This window comes from Elephas maximus, chromosome X, assembly GCF_024166365.1.
Source record: "Elephas maximus indicus isolate mEleMax1 chromosome X, mEleMax1 primary haplotype, whole genome shotgun sequence".
Classification (NCBI taxonomy): domain Eukaryota; kingdom Metazoa; phylum Chordata; class Mammalia; order Proboscidea; family Elephantidae; genus Elephas; species Elephas maximus.
The window spans coordinates 112,363,401-112,381,492 of NC_064846.1; the positions used below are offsets into that span (position 1 = coordinate 112,363,401).

An 18,092-nucleotide genomic window follows, 5' to 3' on the forward strand; every position below is an offset into this window, starting at 1 on the left:
TTGTATACTGTTTATGCCGTGTGTTAGGGCTCCTAAAGTTGTCCCTATTTTTCTTCCATGATATTTTTCGTTTTAGACTTTATATTTAGGTCTTTGATCCATTTTGAGCTCGTTTTTGTGCACAGAGTGAGGTATGGGTCTTGTTTCGTTTTTTTTGCAGATGGATATCCAGTTATGCCAGCACCATTTGTTAAAAAGACTGTCTTTTCCCCATTTAATGGTTTGGGGGCCTTTGTCAAATATCAACTGCTCATATGTGGATGGATTTATGTCTGGATTCTCAATTCTCTTCCATTGGTCTATGTATCTGTTGTCGTACCAGTACCAGGCTGTTTTGACTACTGTGGCGGTATAATAGGTTCTCAAATCAGGTAGCGTGAGGCCTCTCACTTTGTTCCTCTTCTTTCGTAATGCTTTACTTATCCAGGGCCTCTTTCCCTTCCATATGAGGGTGGTGATTTGCTTCTCCATCTCATTAAAGAATGTCGTTGGAATTTCGATGGGAATTGCATTAAATCTGTAGATCGCTTTTGGTAGAAAAGACATTTTAAAAAATGTTAAGTCTTCCTATGACAATGTTCCGCGGCTACTGACACTTAATTGTGCTCATGAGGAACCTTTACATAGATCAAGAGGCAGTTGTTTGGACAGAACAAGGGGCTATTGATTGGTTTAAAGTCAGGAAAGGTGTGCGTCAGGGTTCTATTCTTCCACCATACCTATTTAATCTGTATGCTGAGCAAATAATATGAGAAGCTGGACTATATGAAGAAGGACAGGGCATCAGGATTGGAGGAAGACTCATTAACAACCTGCGTTATGCAGATGACACAACTTGCTTGCTGAAAGTGAAGAGGACTCGAAGCACTTACTAATGAAGATCAAAGACCAGAACCTTCAGTATGGATTACACCTCAACATAAAGAAAACAAAAATCCTCACAACTGGACCAATGAGCAACATCATGATAAACGGAGAAAAGACCGAAGTTGTCAAGGATTTCATTTTACTTGGATCCACAATCAAGAGCCATGGAAGCAGCAGTCAAGAAATCAAAAGACTCATTGCATTGGGCAAATCTGCTGCAAAGGACCTCTTCAAAGTGTTGAAGAGCAAAGATGTCACCCTGAAGACTAAGGTGCGCCTGACCCAAACCATGGTATTTTCGATCACATTATATGCATGTGAAAGCCGGACAGTGAATAAGGAAGACCGAAGAAGAGTTGATGCCTTTGAATTGTGGTGTTGGCGAAGAATATTTAATATACCATGGACTGCCAAAAGAACGAACAAATCTGTCTTGGATGAAGTGCAGCCAGAATGATCCTTCGAGGCAAGGGTGGCGAGACTGCATCTTACATACTTTGGACGTGTTTTCAGGAGGGATTAGTCCCTGGAGAAGGACATCATGCTTGGCAGAGTACAGGGTCAGCGGAAAAGAGGAAGACCCTCAACGAGGTGGATTGACACAGTGGCTGCAACAATGAGCTCAAGCATAACAACGATTGTAAGGATGGCTCAGGACCGGGCAGTGTTTCGTTCTGTTGTGCATAGGGTCTCTATGAGTCGGGACCAGCTCGACGGCAACTAACAACAACAACACAACAAGTCTTCCTATCCATGGGCAAGGTATGTTTTTCCACTTATGTAGGTCTCTTTTGGTTTCTTGCAGAAGTGTTTTGTAGTTTTCTTTGTGTAAGTCTTTTACATCTCTGCTCAGATTTATTCCCAAGTATTTTATCTTCTCGGGGGCTACTGTAAATGGTACTGATTTGCTGATTTCCTCTTCGGTGCGATGTTCTTTTTGTAGGTGTAGAGGAATCCAAATGATTTTGGTATGTTTATCTTGTATCCCAATACTCTGCTGAACTCTTCTATTTCAGTAGTTTTCTTGAGGCTTCCTTAGGGTTTTCTGTGTATAAAATCATGTCATCTGCAAATAGAGATTCTTTTACTTCTTCCTTGCCAGTCTGGATGCCCTTTATTTCTTTATCTAGCCCAATTGCTCTGGCTAGGACCTCCAGCACAATGTTGACTAAGAGCGGTGATAAAGGGCATCCTTGTCTGGTTCCCAATCTCGAGGGGAATGTTTTCAGGCTCTCTCCATTTAAGGTGATGTTGGCTATTGGCTTTGTATAAATGCCCTTTATTATGTTGAGGAATTTTCTTTCCTTCTATTCCTATTTCGCTGAGAGTTTTTTTTCTTTTTTATCATGAATGGGTGTTGAACTTTGTCAAATGCCTTTTCTGCATCAATTGATAAAATCCTGTGATTCTTGCCTTTCATTTTATTGATACGATGGATTACATTAATTGATTCTCTAAAGCCGAATCACCCCTGCATACCTGGTATAAATCCCACTTGGTCGTGGTGGATTATTTTTTTGATATGTTGTTGAATTCTATTGGCTAGAATTTGGCTGAGGATTTTTGCCTCTAAGTTCATGAGGGATATAGGTCTGTAATTTTCTTTTTTAGTGGTGTCTTTACCTGGTTTTGGTATCAGGGATATGGTGGCTTCATAGAATGAGTTTGGGAGTATTCCGTCCTCTTCTATGCTCTGAAATACCTTTAGTAGTAGCGGTGTTAACTCGTCTCTGAAAGTTTGGTAGAACTCTGCAGTGAAGCCGTCCAGGCCAGGGCTGTTTTTGGGGGGAAGTATTTGGAAAACACTTTTTTTAATTTGGATTACCCTTTCAATCTCTTCTTTTGTTATGGGTCTATTTAGTTGTTCTACCTCTGTGTTAGTTTAGGTAGGTAGTGCGTTTCTAGGAATTCATCTATTTCTTCTAGGTTTTCAAATTTGTTAAAGTACAATTTTTCCCAGTAATCTGATATGATTCTTTTAATTTCAGTTGGGTCTGTTGTAATATCGCCCATCTCATTTCTTATTCGGGTTATTTGCTTCCTCTCCTGTTTTTCATTTCTTATTCGGGTTATTTGCTTCCTCTCCTGTTTTTCTTTTGTCAGTTTGGCCAATGGTTTATCAATTTTGTTGATCTTTTCAAAGAAGCAGCTTTTGGTCTTGTTAATTCTTTCAATTGTTTTTCTGTTTTCTGTTTCATTTAGTTCAGCTCTAATTTGTATTATTTGTTTTCTTCTGGTGCCTGAGAGTTTCTTTTGTTGCTCTCTTTCTATTTGTTCAAGTTGTAGGGATGATTCTTTGAGTTTGGCCCTTTCTTCTTTTTGGATGTGTGCATTTATTAATATAAGTTGACCCTGAGCACTGCTTTCACTATGTCCCATAGGTTCTGATAGGAAGTGATTTCATTCTCGTTGGGTTCTATGAATTTCTTTATTCCATCTTTAATGTCTTGTATAATCCAGTCTTTTTTGAGCACAGTATTGCTCAGTGTCCAAGTGTTTGATTTCTTTTCCCTGCTTTTTCTGTTATTGATTTCCACTTTTATGGCCTTCTGGTCAGAGAGGATGCTTTGTAATATTTCAATGTTTTGGATTCCGCTAAGGCTTGCTTTATGACCTAATATGTGGTCTATTCTAGAGAATGTTCCGTGTGCACTAGAAAAGAAAGTATACTTGGTTGCTGTTGGCTGGAGTGTTCTGTATATATCTATGAGGTCAAGTTGTTTTATTGCGGCATTTAGATCTTCCGTGTCTTCACTGAGCTTCTTTCTGAAATGTCCCGTCCTTCACCAAAAGTGCTGTGTTGAAGTCTCCTACTATTATTGCGGAGCTGTCTATCTCACTTTTCAATGCTGGTAGAGTTTGTTTTATGTATCTTGCAGCCCTGTCATTGGGTGCATAAATGTTTAATATGGTTATATCTTCTTGGTATATTGTCCCTTTAATCATTATATAGTGTCCTTCCTTATCCTTTATGATGGATCTAATTTTAAAGTCTATTTTGCCAGAAATTAATATTGCCACTCCTGCTCTTTTCAGATTGTTGTTTGCTTGATATATTTTTTTCCATCCTTTGAGTTTTAGTTTGTTCGTGTCTCTAAGTCTAAGGTGTGTCTCTTGTAGGCAGCATATAGAGGGATCGTGTTTTTTAATCCATTCTGCCACTCCCTGTCTCTCTATTGATGCATTTAGTCTATTTACATTCAGGGTAATTATGGATAGGTATGAATTTAGTGCTATCATTTTGATATCTTTTTTTGTGTGTTGTTGACAGTTTCTTTTTCCCGCTTAATTTTATGTGCTAGGAAGATTATCTTTATATATTGACCTTTCTTCATATTCGTTGTTGTCGATTTTGTTTCTGCTGAGTCTCTATTTTTTTTTTTCTTGTATTTTATTTTGATGTGTAGGATAGTTTGTCTCCTTTGTGGTTACTTTATTTTTTACCCCTATTGTTCTAAATTCAAACTTAGCTTTTATTTCTTTGTATCACCTTGTCTTCCCCTCCATATGGAAGATCTATGACTACATTTCTTAGTCCCTCTTTATTTTTTGGTGTTGTCTTCTTTTACATAATAATATCGCTATTATCCTGTTTTGGGCTTTTTTTTTTTTTTTTTCCTTGCCTGGGTTGACTTCTGATTGTTCAGCCCAGTGTTCTAGTCTTGGGTTGATACCTGAAATTATTGATTTTCTAACCAAGGAACTCGCTTTAGTATTTCTTGTAGTTTTGGTTTGGTTTTTACGAATTCCATAAACTTCTGTTTAACTGGAAATGCCCTAATTTCACCTTCATATTTGAGAGACAGTTTTACTGGATATATGATTCTTGGCTGGCTTTTTTCTTCCTTCAGTTTTTTAAATAAGTCATCCCATTGCCTTGTTGCCTGCATGGTTTCTGCCGTGTAGTCCGAGCTTATTCTTATTGGCTCTCCTTTGTAGGCGACTTTTCGTTTATTCCTAGCTGCTCTTAAAATTCTCCCTTTATCTTTGGTTTTGGCAAGTTTGATTATAATATGTCTTGGTGACTTTCTTTTAACATCTACCTTACGTGGAGTTCAATGAGCACCTTGGATGGATATCTTCTCATCTTTCACGAAATCAGGGAAGTTTCCTGCCAACAAATTTTCAACAATTCTCTCTTTATTTTCTATTATCCCTCCCCGGAGTTCTTATACTCCAATCACTCATAGGTTAGTTCTCTTGATAGAGTCCCACCCCACAGGATTCTTAAGGTTTCTTCATTTTTTTGAAATTCTTTCATCTGGTTTTTCTTCAAATATATTAGTGCCAAGTGCTTTATCTTCAAGTTCAGAAATTCTGCCTTCCACTTGCTCAGTTCTGCTCCTCTGACTTTCTATTGAGTTGTCTACTTCGGTAATTTTATTGTTGATCTTCTGAATTTCTGATTGCTATCTGTCTATGGATTTTTCCAGCTTATTAAATCTTTCATCATGTCCCTGAATAATCTTTTTAATTTTTTCAATTGCTTTATCTGTGAGTTCCTTGGCTTGTTCTGCGTGTTGCCTCATTTCCTTCTTGATGTCTTGAAGGGCTCTGCATATTAATCTTTTGTATTCTGCCTCTGGTATTTCCAGGAAGGCACTTTCATCTAGAAGATCCCCTGATTCTTTGTTTTGAGAGCTTGCTGTGGTGATCATGGTCTGTTTCTTTGTGTGACTTTTTATTGACTGTTGTCTCTGAGCCATCTATGAGTTATTGTATTAGTTTATTTTATGTTTGCTTACTGTGTTGTAGCTTCTTGCTTTGTTTTGTTTTGATATGCCCGGATGGGTTCCTCAAGTGAGCTAGCTTGATCATGTTTGCCTTTGGACCTCCGACGTCCTGTCCCCAGATGCCGAGAGCTGTTATCAGGTATATCAGCCTAGGAGTCCATTCACTTTTCTTGTATGAATTCAGCTCAGGTGTCCAGGTAGCTGATCACCAAGTGTGTGGTACAAGCTCTGTCCTACAGTCTTAGAGGGGCAGGGGTGATTGGTGTAGGTACCGGTATCTGGTTGCATCCGGGGGTCACACTCTGAAAAAGGCAGGGGCCTGTTCAGCGGAGATGGCAAATTATCTTTTCCCACAGTTGCAATTTTTTTCCTTCTCTAAGGCCGGGAGGATGGCTCTAGGCGCTCAGCAGGGCCTATCTCAGGCCCAGGGAATTCAGCTGCTGAAGCTGGCCTGGAGGCGGGGGGAGGAGGACATGGTAAAATATATGCAAATACTTAGCTTTTGCCAAGGGTGCTGTTCTTCTCTGGTTCCGGAGGTGTGAGTAGGCTGTGTGGCTGGCTGCTTCTCCCCGAGGAAACTGCAGCCGAACGCTAGTGCCAGCCCTCTGCCGCTGCTCCCGGAATGGCACCTGAGGGCTCCCCATTAATCAGGTCCAGTAACTCCTCTCCGCTTCTGAACCGTCTCTTCCTCCCCCTGCCCCTCAGTTCGTTTTCTAAGCTTGACTTTGATGCTCAGGGCTCCTACTTTGTCATAAATATACTCGTTTCACTTGTTTTTTTGGGTCTTCGTTGTAAAGAGTGCTCGCCGGAAGCACCTGTCTATTCTGCCATCTTGGTTCCGCCTCCAAAGATTGTTTCTTTTTGTATGTAAACCTCTTCATGAGTATTTACAGTAGTGGTCTCATACAATATTTGTCCTTTTGTGGTTGACTTATTTCACTCAGCATAATGCCCCCCAGATTCACCCATGTTATGAGATGCTTCACAGATTCATCGTTGTTCTTTATCGTTGGGTAATACTCAATTGTGTGTATGGCACTGGGTTTTTTTTTTTTTTTTTAACCACGGTTTGTTTATCCATTCCTCTGTTGATGGGCGTCTAGGTCGTTTCCATCTTTTTGCTATTGTGAACAATGCTGCAATGAACACGGGTGTGCATAAATCTATTGGTGTGATGACTCTTATTTCTCTAGGATATATTCCTAGGAGTGGGATTGCCGGATCATATGGTATTTCTATTTCTAGTTTTCTAAGGAAGTGCCATATCATTTTTCAGGTGACTTTTTGTTGCTATCTACACATAGCATGGAACAGCTCAGGTGCAGTCAGTTCATTTGTTTCTGGGTTCCATACGGCCTCCTCAAAGAGCGGTGAGTAGTTTTGGAGAAACAGCATATAAATTTCTGTTTTACTATAATCCTTTTCTGCACGCTCATCCTCAGTATATTTCCAAATTAGAGAAGGGCATTCTTCTTGTACTACACGTTGAGAATATGATTTCATGGCAAGTCGACGTGTTAACATCTTTTCTATGGCTGGCAACAGTGATAGCCACCTTATAGGCACATGTCTATGGAGGCTCTCTCTTTCCGTTTCTATACACGCAAAAATTCTCATTAAGTCCTTCTGTATGTTTTGAGGAAATTGAAAAGTGACCAAAAACATTCACTCACATGCCTTTTTACCAGTGTAGTGTACAAGGTATGCAGGACATTTAGCAGGTAAGACCTGTTTATTTTCTTTGGTCAGAAGCTTTTAGACTGGATGGAGTTTGCACATTTTTCACCGTCTTCTCAATATGCAGATATGTGAACAAAGTTTAGTTAGCCTTTAAACACATATAGGGTAGCTCCCAGGAACGGCAGTGCTGAAGGTCTCTGAGAGAGGGCTCACTGAGGCATAAAAAAGAGGAAGCATGATCTCATGGGACAGAAATCTGGTGGGCTTGTATTCATATATATATGACATAAATATTATATATATAATATTTATTATACACAGAATAAATACACAATTTCATATCATTGTTAATTGCTAAGAACAAATTCCACAGGTACTCTGATAAAGAGTATTTATACCAAGAGAGAATACTGCCTCAAATAGAGAGAAAATAAAAGGCGCTCTGATTAGGTGACATTTGAGCTGAGGCCACAATACAAAACTACGGAGACTGGGAAAGAGCAGATCATGTTGGACTTTTAATACAGGGTAGGTGGTTTGGATGCTATTCTTAGTGGAAAGCCACTGGAACGTTTTTAGCAGGGAAGTGACATGATCGGATAAACATTTTAAGTTTCCCAGCACATATTGAAATTTATATGAAAGGTCTAAAATAGTTATATCTGTGATAGAAAGTAGATTAGTAGTTGCCTAGGGCTGGACTTTGTCTCACATACTTTGGACATGTTATCAGGAGGGACCAGTAACCGGAGAAGGACATCATGCTTGGTAAATTAGAGGGTCGGCAAAAACGAGGAAGATCCTCAACGGGATGAGTAGTTGCAACGATGGGCTCAAGCATAGTAACAATTGTGAGGATGGCACAGCACCGGGGAGTGTTTCGTTTCGTTGTACACAGGGTTGGCATGAGTCGGAACCCACCTGGAGGCACCTAGCAACAGCAATAACAGGCCTGGAGGATGAGAAGTATCTGCTAATGGCTACTGGGTTTTTTTGTTGTTGTTGTTGGGCGAGGGGAGATGATGAAAGTGTTCTGCCATTAGATTGTAGCGATGGTTGCACACAATATGATCTTACTAAAACACTGGATTGAATTGTGTACTTTTCATGGGTGAGTTGTATAGTACATGAAGTATATCTCAATAAAGCTTTCAAAATTTTTTTTCCACTTGTAGGGAGGTGGATAATTGGCTTTAGAGGGACAGGAGTGGAAGAAGGAAGACCAGTACAAGGCTACTGCAGGTGAGAAGTGATATTACCTTGGGACCCCTAGGGTGGTTCAGGGTGGGAGATAAAAGTGCAGGGCTTTCAAATGTATTTGGGTGCTAGACATACTTTATTTTGACAAGATAACAGCAAGATTTTTTTAATGTGTCTGCGGTTTTTTAAAAATATTCATAGGTATCAAGAAGACTATTTGAAGGTCCATTTTTCAAATCAAATTACATAAGAACTAGGCGGAATGTTTTTGTTGAGTTGATTTGGCATACCACTTGATATGTTGTAGAACGTAGGACTGTTGGTTAGACCTTAAGGGATCAACTCTGTATTGTAAGGGACTGACTTACCTGTTATCAAACTTTCCCCTTTTGTTTGCCCAGAGTGTAATCTGACCCTACAAATGCCAGTAAATTTCCATTAGTCCTTAAACTAGCCCAGGCCAGATTTGACCGACCCACATGCACAGAAAGGTCAGCTGTGACCACTAGTTGACCTTGACAGAGGATGCAGCAACAGGTGGAATGAATCGGAAGAAAAATCGTCACCGGGACCCTATTCCTGAAGCTAGAGGTCCAACAAGAACCACGCCACCTCCTGTTTCCTGGCCACCTTCCAGAATTTTCCTTGCCCAGTAGGCCTGTGTGGCCATCATCTTGCTGCCCAAACCACACGCATGTAAGCCCTGTTTCCCCGTAGCTGGGAGAATGGGATCTGAGGAACTTCCTCCCGGCTCCTTGCTCTGCACATTGCAGTAATTTAGTTTCTTTTTCTCAAAGACCGGTGTCCAGATCATCGGTTAAGTCCGAGTGTGCCGGACAAGGACCCACCTTCTAGGATTCGGTAACAAGAGGACAACTTATTTGCAATCTCAGAATCAGACAATTTGACTTTACTCAGTTTCATTGAGCAATCCTGGAACGAAATGATAAAGCCTGTTAGTTCAGTGCGGTATACCCCCGTTAATCCCGTGGACTCTATTTTTAACGGAACATCGGCATCTTCTGGGGAGAATTTTGATTGCTTTCACGTGCCATTCTTCACCGTGCCCAACAGAATTTTTTTTTCTGCGTATTGCATTGTATCTTCTGTTTTGGTTATTTACCTAGAAGCCTTGGTGGCATAGTGATTAAGAGTTCAGGCTGCTAACTGAAAGGGTGGCAGTTCGAATCCACCAGCTGCTTCTTGGAAACCCTATGCAGCAGCTCTACTCTGTCCTGTAGGGTCGATATGAGTCGGAATGGACTTGAGGGCAACAGTTTGGTTTTGGTTTGAATCTAGTTCTATGTGTTCTTCCACTTGTCATTAAAAAAACACAATAGTTTGGCCTTCTTTTTCCATTACGCTGGCATTTGTGTAGTAACCATTCTCATTTTTATTGTCTGAATTTTAAAACATGGTCACAATATTCACAATGTTAAAAGGTAAACTAGCACTATCTTGGATCACAGCAGGTGATCCACGGACGAAGTCAAACACACACTGTTAAAGCTCCCTATTACAATGCACTTTAGTTGCACACTTACTTTGCAACACTGAGAGTGATGCAACAATGTATGACCCATTATTGTGAACCACAAATTAGAGTCACCAACATCAGCGGTCAGGGGAAAAAAGAGCCATAGCAACTCCGGAAGGCAGATAACATATGTGGTGTCCATTTGCCACTAAAAACAACGTTGCTCTCAGGCCCTATTTTCTGGGCCACCCTAAAAGTGCTGTACTTTACCCCCAACCTTCGGCACCCACTTCTGAAAACTGAGACTTTTCGTGTGCCCCCGGAGATGTTTCTGGGGACACGAACTTTCAGCGCTAAAATCGGGATGGTCCTGGGCAAAACACACCGATTGGCCACCCTTCAACTGTTTCGCCTAAAAGCTTTTTAAAAATTTACTTAAAATGTGAAATTCGGAAGCAACAGCATCTGAAATAATTTACCAAACTTAATTTAGTCTGTATTTGAGAGAATAGAGTTGATGAGAAAATATTTACATGAACATCTATTGGAAAAGATGTTGCCAGTTCCACCCTAGGGAGAAAGTCTGGAATTATAACCAACATTTCAGAAAACTTTCCAAATGTTTTAATTTGTTATAAGTCACATTCGATTATCTCTGGCTTGAGCAATAAAAGACGTGAAGTAAACGTTTAAAAATATTTTCTCAATAAACTTTAGGTTTAGTGTCTTGTTTCAAATAACCAGCAGAGAGAATGAAATGCCTGAGAAAGTAGAAACTGAAATAATGGAAACAGGAAGCATACTTGGACGTCAACAGGCTGCTTATAGTGATAGATCTGCAAAAGATTTTGGAAATCATATCAAGTATTGTATATGCGTTTTAATAGAAGCTGGCTTTTAAGCTAAAACTTCTATCCCGTGTTAGTTTTATCACAAATAGTACATTTATAATTTTTCATTTATGTACTAATTTATGTATTGATTTAAATTACCACATGATTTGCAAATTATTTTGAATATCATCCATCCAAATGAGTGCTCTCAAGTTCTCTTCCCCAGGTAGGCCCTCATCCAGAGATGGAAGGGGCTCTGGAAATCAGCATAGATTCTCTTCAGCTCTCAGTTGCTTCCCGGATTCTTAATTAAGGTTTCTCCAATGTCAGCATCATTTTACCGTTTTGGGTGCCCAGGATCAGGGGTTGACACACTCCGTATAGCTGGATGGTAGAAGGGGCAAGTGGCCCCTCTGTTAGATGGTGACCACTTTCTCTGCCTCAGTTCCTGCCTGCCCCCATCTCACAGTTTGACAGCGATTGAGAGAGGCTTGAGGCTCCTTCCCTCTGCCATTAGGGTCAATCAGACTTATGGATATAAAGTGTTCTGTATTTTTAGGGTCAGTTCTGATTACATCTAATTTTATTATTTTGAAAACTGCAATTTGTTTAATGTGTGAGAAAATATGATTTGATTTTTATATCTTTGTGAAGGCTCATATGCCTAAATTTATAAACAAAAACGTTATTTATACCCACTCAATGGCTACTATGGATTCATTAATTATGAGGGTTATGAAAACAATGTAATAGCATGAAAAATGATTTTTTAAAGTCAAGTGAAAAATCAGGACATAAAACCCCATTTACGGTATTATTTTAGCTACATAAAACATGCATATACATAGAATATAAAACAAAACCCAAACCCCTTGCTGTCGAGTCCATTCCGACTCACAGCGACCCCATAGGACAGAGCAGAACTGCCCCATAGAGTTTCCAAAGAGTGCCTGGCGGATTTGAGCTGCCAGCCTTTTGGTTGGCAGCCGTAGCACTTAGCCACTATACCACCAGGGTTTCCAAAACCAAACCCTTTGCCGTTGAGTCAATTCCGACTCATAGCGACCCTATAGGACAGAGTAGAACTGCCCCATAGGGTTTCCAAGGAGCTCCTGGTGGATTTGAACTGCCAACCTTTTGGTTAGCAGCTGAGCTCTAAACCACTACGCCAGCAGGGGAATTCCGGAACACTGCATTGTGCTCATGCGGGACCTGTACACGGATCAAGAGGCCTTCAGTATTCAGTCTATATAATGAACAAGCAATCTCAGAAACTGTGCTACATGAGGAAGAACGTGGCATCAGGGTTGGAAGAAGACGCGTTAACAACCTAACATGTGCGGATGACACAATCTTGCCAAAAGTGAAGACAACTTAAAAAAAAAAAAAAGCACCTACTAATGAAGATCAAAGACTACAGCCTCCAGCATGGATTACATCTCAACATAAAGAAATAAAAAATGCTCGCAACTGGGCCAATAAGCAACATCATGGTAAATGGAGAAAATATTGAAGTTGTTAAGGAGTTCATTTTACTTGGCTCAATAATCACTGCCCTTGGAAGCAGCAGTCAAGAAATCAAATGACGTATTGCATTGGGTAAATATGCTGCAAAAGACCTCTTTAAAGTGTTAAAAAGCAAAGATGTCGCTTTGATAACTAAGGTGCACATGACCTAGCCATGGTATTTTCAGTCGCCTCATATGCATGAGAAAGCTGGACAGTGAATAAAAAAGACCAAAGAAGAATTGATGTATTGGAATTATGGTGTTGGCAAAAAAATAAGAACAAACAAATCTGTCTTGGAGGAAACATAGACAGAGTGCTCCTTAGGGGTGAGGATGGTGAGACTTTGTCTCGCTTACTTCGGACATGTTATCAGGAGGAATCAATCCTTGGAGAAGGACATCATGCTTGGTAAAGTAGAGGGTCAACAAAAAAGAGGAAGACCCTCAAAGAGATGGATTGACAAGGTGGCTGCAACAATGCGCTCAAACGTAGCGATTATCATGAGGATGGCACAGGACAGGGCAACATTTCGTTCTGTTATACACAGAGTCGTTACAAGTCAGAGCCGACTCGATGGCAACTAACAACAACGTTCTGAAAATAATAAATGTAAGTATTTGCCATTCTTTTTGCAATAAATCTTTTGCCTTCCTACAGTCATAATGGACCCAGTGTGGAGGATAGGGTGTATGTCTCCTTGAGAAGAAGGGTGACATTATATAGGGAGATTAAATCTCTGTCAAATCGGAAGAGGAAGTAAAAGAAAAAGCTTTCTTTCTAGAAGAAGTGTGGGGAGGAAAGAGAAAAAGGAAGGAGTGAGACATCTTCCAAAAAAATCTTCTAAGTAGCAGTATTAGATGAATGGCAAAGCCAAATATAGAGAGGACACTTGCCAACAACACTGTGGGCATTATGGCTATTGGAAGGTGAAAGATTTATTGCAAACCGTGTGAAAATACTTCACTTAGAGTGAACAGGGAGAGAGAGAGATGACCCATGTTTGCACTCCTGAACTGTTCTCAGCTTCTCATTTGCCTTAGAATAGAGGGAGACTATCTCACCTGCCTCGTGGAAGGGTACAGAAGGCAGCTGAATGTTTGTTGGTGAGTGCACTAGGGCCACTCTAATTGGAATGGAGGGATCTTGGGGCATGTCGGTCTACAAAATGGGGTGTGTGCACACACAGGGTGGGCAAGAAGAACAATTGAGATGTGGGAAGAAAACATTAGAAGTTCTGTGCATATTTGTTTTTATCGCATCCATTTAAAAATGTCTTATTTTAGTGCATGTTTTATAATGTGCATTGCATATCAGTACAGTTCATTACTGTATTAGTAAATTCACCATTATTAAATACACATGTGCTCAATATCATTTATTATTGGTATGTGATCAAAAATGTTCAGAGGCCATTGCTGTAGGGGAGGTTACACTGGGCACTGACCGTGGCGTCAAATATGAGTTGCAGCCAAATCTCAGGGGCATCCATAATTCCAGAAAGAGGAGTCCAGTAACAATCCTCAAGTTGAATAGCTATAGAAGTAGGATCCAAAGAAGAGCACTCAATACCCATTAAAAGGCAGGATTAGCTGTGGAAAACAAAGAAGTTGCTTTGTCTTTGTACAACAGAGTGTGTTTATTAAAATGTGAGATTCTGCTAACAGACAGTCTGTGTAAATGTGCCTCCCTTTCAATTTATGGTGTCTCATATCCCTCTAGTGGTTTGAAACTTCATCTAAAACCTGGCACAGCCCATATTAGCATTTTGAACCCGCTCACAGAAAATGGAAGGCAGTGTCACTTCATGTTTAAGAGCAAAGCGCATATTTCAGGCTCTGAGAGTCCTTGTTTCGAATCTTAGCTCTGACGTTTAACATGGACCTTGGATGGCCATGTATTAGCTATATAACCTCTCTGAATCCCAGTTTTCTAATCTGGGAAATGGAAGACTATAAACTCTATCCCATACGGTTGTAGTGAGGGTGAAATTAAATAATAGAAATACACGCCTAGGACATAATAGTTGTTCAATAAATAATAGCCATAGCTACGATTTCTACTCCTTCATAATTCAGGAATATGTCCCCAGGATCAGGGGGCAAAATGCGTGACTTTCCTCAGGCACACTCTCACCTCCTCCATCCTATCTGGCACAGGAAGAGGACAAGAGCTGTTCTCTGCTGTTGGTCTAAGAGCTGTGCAGGATCGCCCTAGCAGCAAGGTCCACAGTCTCGATCACGACAGAGAAGGAGTCATTTCCTATCCACATCCTTTATAGTCTTCCAGAGCTGGGGTAGGGGTGGGGAGCTGAAATAGAGAAGGAGGTCAGGGCAGCCAGTCCAACCTTGACCTCTCTGTCTTAGGAGTCAGATATGGCAGTACCCAAATTCACCACCACCCGCGGTATCTCAAAACTGCAAACTTGGCTTTTAGCTTTTTGTAAAGCAGTACACAGGAGGGTGCACTGGAAGGTGAAGGCTACTGTAAGTCTATGGTTTCTTGGTATGGTAAATATGGTACATCCCACTAGTTGCTCCATTGCTTTCCCATCTCCAACTTGGTGCCGACTGCACTCATGGAACTGTTTTCGGCATACATATGGGAACATGGATGCTGATGTGGAGAGACTGCAGGTGACTTTGAGGGAAACCCTCACATATAGAGATCCACCTAGGCCCTGATCTAGGTACAGCCTCTTCTACTCTTCTGGCATGCTCAGTTATGCCAATTTTCTTAAAACTGATAATTCAGAAACATTTTTACAAAACCCACTTCCTGGTTTTATTCTCACATAATCTCACCAGTGATCCACTCACTTCTTGCCCAGACTGGGAAGGTACAAGGGTCTGGGGAATAGTGGGAGTGGAGTCGTGGTTTTCCTGGTCCTTGGGCCACAGGGTTGGGCCTAGATGCCCCCACTTTCAGTTGCTGGAGTCCCGTACCTTGCCCCCAGGGAATCTACGGACAGACGGCAGAGGATTGGGGGACGGGGGAGGGAGGACATCAGCCACATGGTGAAGGGAAGGCGAGGCCGTTCCTCCTCTGTTGGTGGCATGGGCTGGATGACCACTGTCTTGTGTTGAGGTCCTGTGAGGTTGATGTTCTTCAGGAATTTTCAGTATTTGTTAGCTACAGTTTCCAAGCCTCATATCAATGGTCCGCATGCCATGGGCAGGGGTTTTCTCAGGGAATCAGTCTGATTTTACTGAGCTGGAGGGAGGAAGAGATGCCAAAGGACCCCTTAGGAGTTCTGAGGAAACCTTCCCTGTGCTGGCAGCTCTAGGTCACAGGGCAGGGCTCTACTGCCTTCCCTCCTCAATCCTCTCCTTCCTTCCAGATACTTGGCTGCTGCTTTGTGTGCTGATCTCCTATTCCCTGTCATGGCATCTGGCTTATTCCTATTCCTCCATTCCGCCTGCACAAACGCGTTTTGTTTTCTCTCTGAGGAGGGATCCCTAAGACTAGTTTTTGCAGAGAATAGCAAGTACATTTGCTTTCTTTCCAAAGCTACATTCCAAGAGGGCCATGTCAAGAGGGAGAGAAGCCTCACAGCAGGGAGAGGGAACACAGAGCAGAAGGAGCTGAGAAGCAGGTTGCCATGCCTCTGGCCCTTGGAGCTGTACAGGCTGGGTGCCAGGAATTGTATTCTTCCATGTTCCAGGGCTCAAGGAAGGCTGTAGGGCACCACCTACTTACAGTAACTGTCCTGGAACTATGACCCTCTCCACTTCCCTGCCTCACCTTCTCTGAGGAGGTGTGAGAGAGAATGTGTGTATGCATGTGTGTGTGTGCGCACGCGCATGAGCGCGCACTGTAAACTGCCGAGATCATCGTTTCAGAGCTTCTATCTCTTATCAGTCCTGTGGTGTTAAAAACCTTCCTGAACTTTGGTTTCCTGATCTGTGAAGTGAGATTGATTAGATCTACCTTCTAGGATTGTTTTGAGGATCAAAGTAGTATCTGTGAAGCTTCAGCAATGCTGCCTGGTGCATTGTGTAGGAGACTGGGGACTTCCTTAAAGATAGCCTTGATCTGGGGGAAGAAAGTGAGGGGGCTACTTTCCTGAGAGGAGCAGTGTGGGTTTGGCAGCACTACTTCTGAGTCCATGTTTGGGTGCAGAGTTGAGGACAGGGCCTTTCCATGCACCTCCACACAGAATGAAGCTCAGCTCAGGCACCTGGATCCTGGCAGGTACGTTAGCTGCTTATGGTCAATGTTGACCTCGTGGGGGTCATCAACTTAGTTGAAGGCTACAGTGAAGCTCTCTTAGGGGACGTGGAGGATGCTGCTTGGAGGCTGTAGCAAATAGATAGGTCTCTCGTTAGCATATTTGTGCCACCCGGTGGGTGGGGACTCCCAGACACAATAACTGTGGGAGTCTTTGCCAAGGGGGCTGATGAGGCTCACAGTCCTAATACTGGATGCTCTGAGTCATAATAATTGTACTGATATACAGGAAACTGGTGTGCATATTTATAAGTGTGTGCTTAGCATTAAATACAAACCAGTTGCCCTCGAGTCAATTACGACTCATGGCAACCCCATGTGTGCAGAGTAGCACTGCCTTCCATAGGGTTTTCAAGGTTGACCTACCTTTGGGAAGCAGATCACCAGACCTTTATTCCAAGGTGCCTTTGAGTGAGTTTGAACTGCCAGCCTTTTTGTTAGTTAGCCCAGTGCTTAACTGTTTTGCAACACCAAGGCATACATAAATATATGTATATGTATTTTTTTGTTGTTGTGTGCCGTTGAATCGATTCTGACTCATAGTGACCTTATTTGACAGGGTAGAACTGCCCCAAAGGGTTTGCCAGGCTATAATCTTTATGAGGACAGATCGCCAGGTCTTTTCTCCCACCAAGCAGCTGGTGGGTTCCAAGCTCGAACCTTTCAATTAGCAGCCAAGTGCTTGATCATTGTGCCACCAGGGCTCCTTCTGTGTATGTATTCTTCTCCTTCACCCTTTTCCTTCTTCTTGGTATTCATATTCACATGATTATTATTATCTTGATTATGCATTGAAGAAATACACATATTAGCACGAGCAACCTCTGGATTGTGGGATTAAGGCTAAATATTTCCCAGCCTCTTTATACTTTCGGGGCTTGTGGAAATTTGTGCAATGAACATGAAGCTTTCTTACAATCATAGAAAACATAAAGCTACAAAATAAGTTCCATCCTTCTTTGCCCTCAAGGCCCAGAAGAAGTCTTGAACACTGTGACATCTTTTGTGAACTCCTGTACAGTTTTACTCATTCACACACTCTCTTGGGACTCAGTCAACAATTAAATCATTTGGTATTTATTCTTCTTTTTATTTTAAATTTCTTGTCATTTAAGCTTCTTCATGGTAAAAACCGTATTTTGTAATAGTTCCCTTGTAATAGCAACCACAGATCAAATGTCTCTGATGGGTCAGGCGCTATGCCAGAGCAGTACCAGTAAAAGTGCAGTCTGTGGACTTTTGCCACTTTGCAAAATGTTGCTGCCGATTTGCATTGCAATAAGTACAGAATTTGAGAGTACATGGTTAGAAAAGTCTAAAGAGTTGTTTTGATGTTATAAAAAAAATCGGGGCTTGTATTTTGTATGTGTTTGTCATTTTTTTCTTCTTTCTATTAATTCATTTTCCTTGTATTATACAAATGTAGTTATCCGTGATGGATTTCAAAAAAAAAAAACCAAATACTCCTCCTTCACCACTGATAGTTTAAGAAGTCTAGGGGCTTTGTGAAGATCAACTGATTTATTTTCCACGACATGTCTATAAAGCACTTTTCAGAGATGTAAA

At 41.4% G+C, this 18,092-nt stretch overlaps 1 protein-coding gene across 3 annotated transcripts in view; it reads left to right on the forward strand.

Annotated features, from left to right (window-relative positions):
- The first annotated feature begins 6,672 nt into the window (after positions 1-6,672).
- Positions 6,673-18,092, forward strand: part of LOC126069349 (uncharacterized) — a 92,972-nt gene continuing 81,552 nt past the window's right edge. For 2 of the 3 annotated variants that reach the window (XM_049872640.1, XM_049872639.1), the window contains exons 1-2: positions 6,673-6,970; positions 8,456-8,522. In XM_049872640.1, coding sequence (XP_049728597.1) covers positions 6,742-6,970; positions 8,456-8,522 — 296 coding nt within the window. In that variant the 5' untranslated portion in view covers positions 6,673-6,741. Of the gene's footprint in view, positions 6,971-7,646; positions 8,523-18,092 lie in introns of those variants that run through there. The other variant, XR_007515913.1, reaches the window with a different exon arrangement.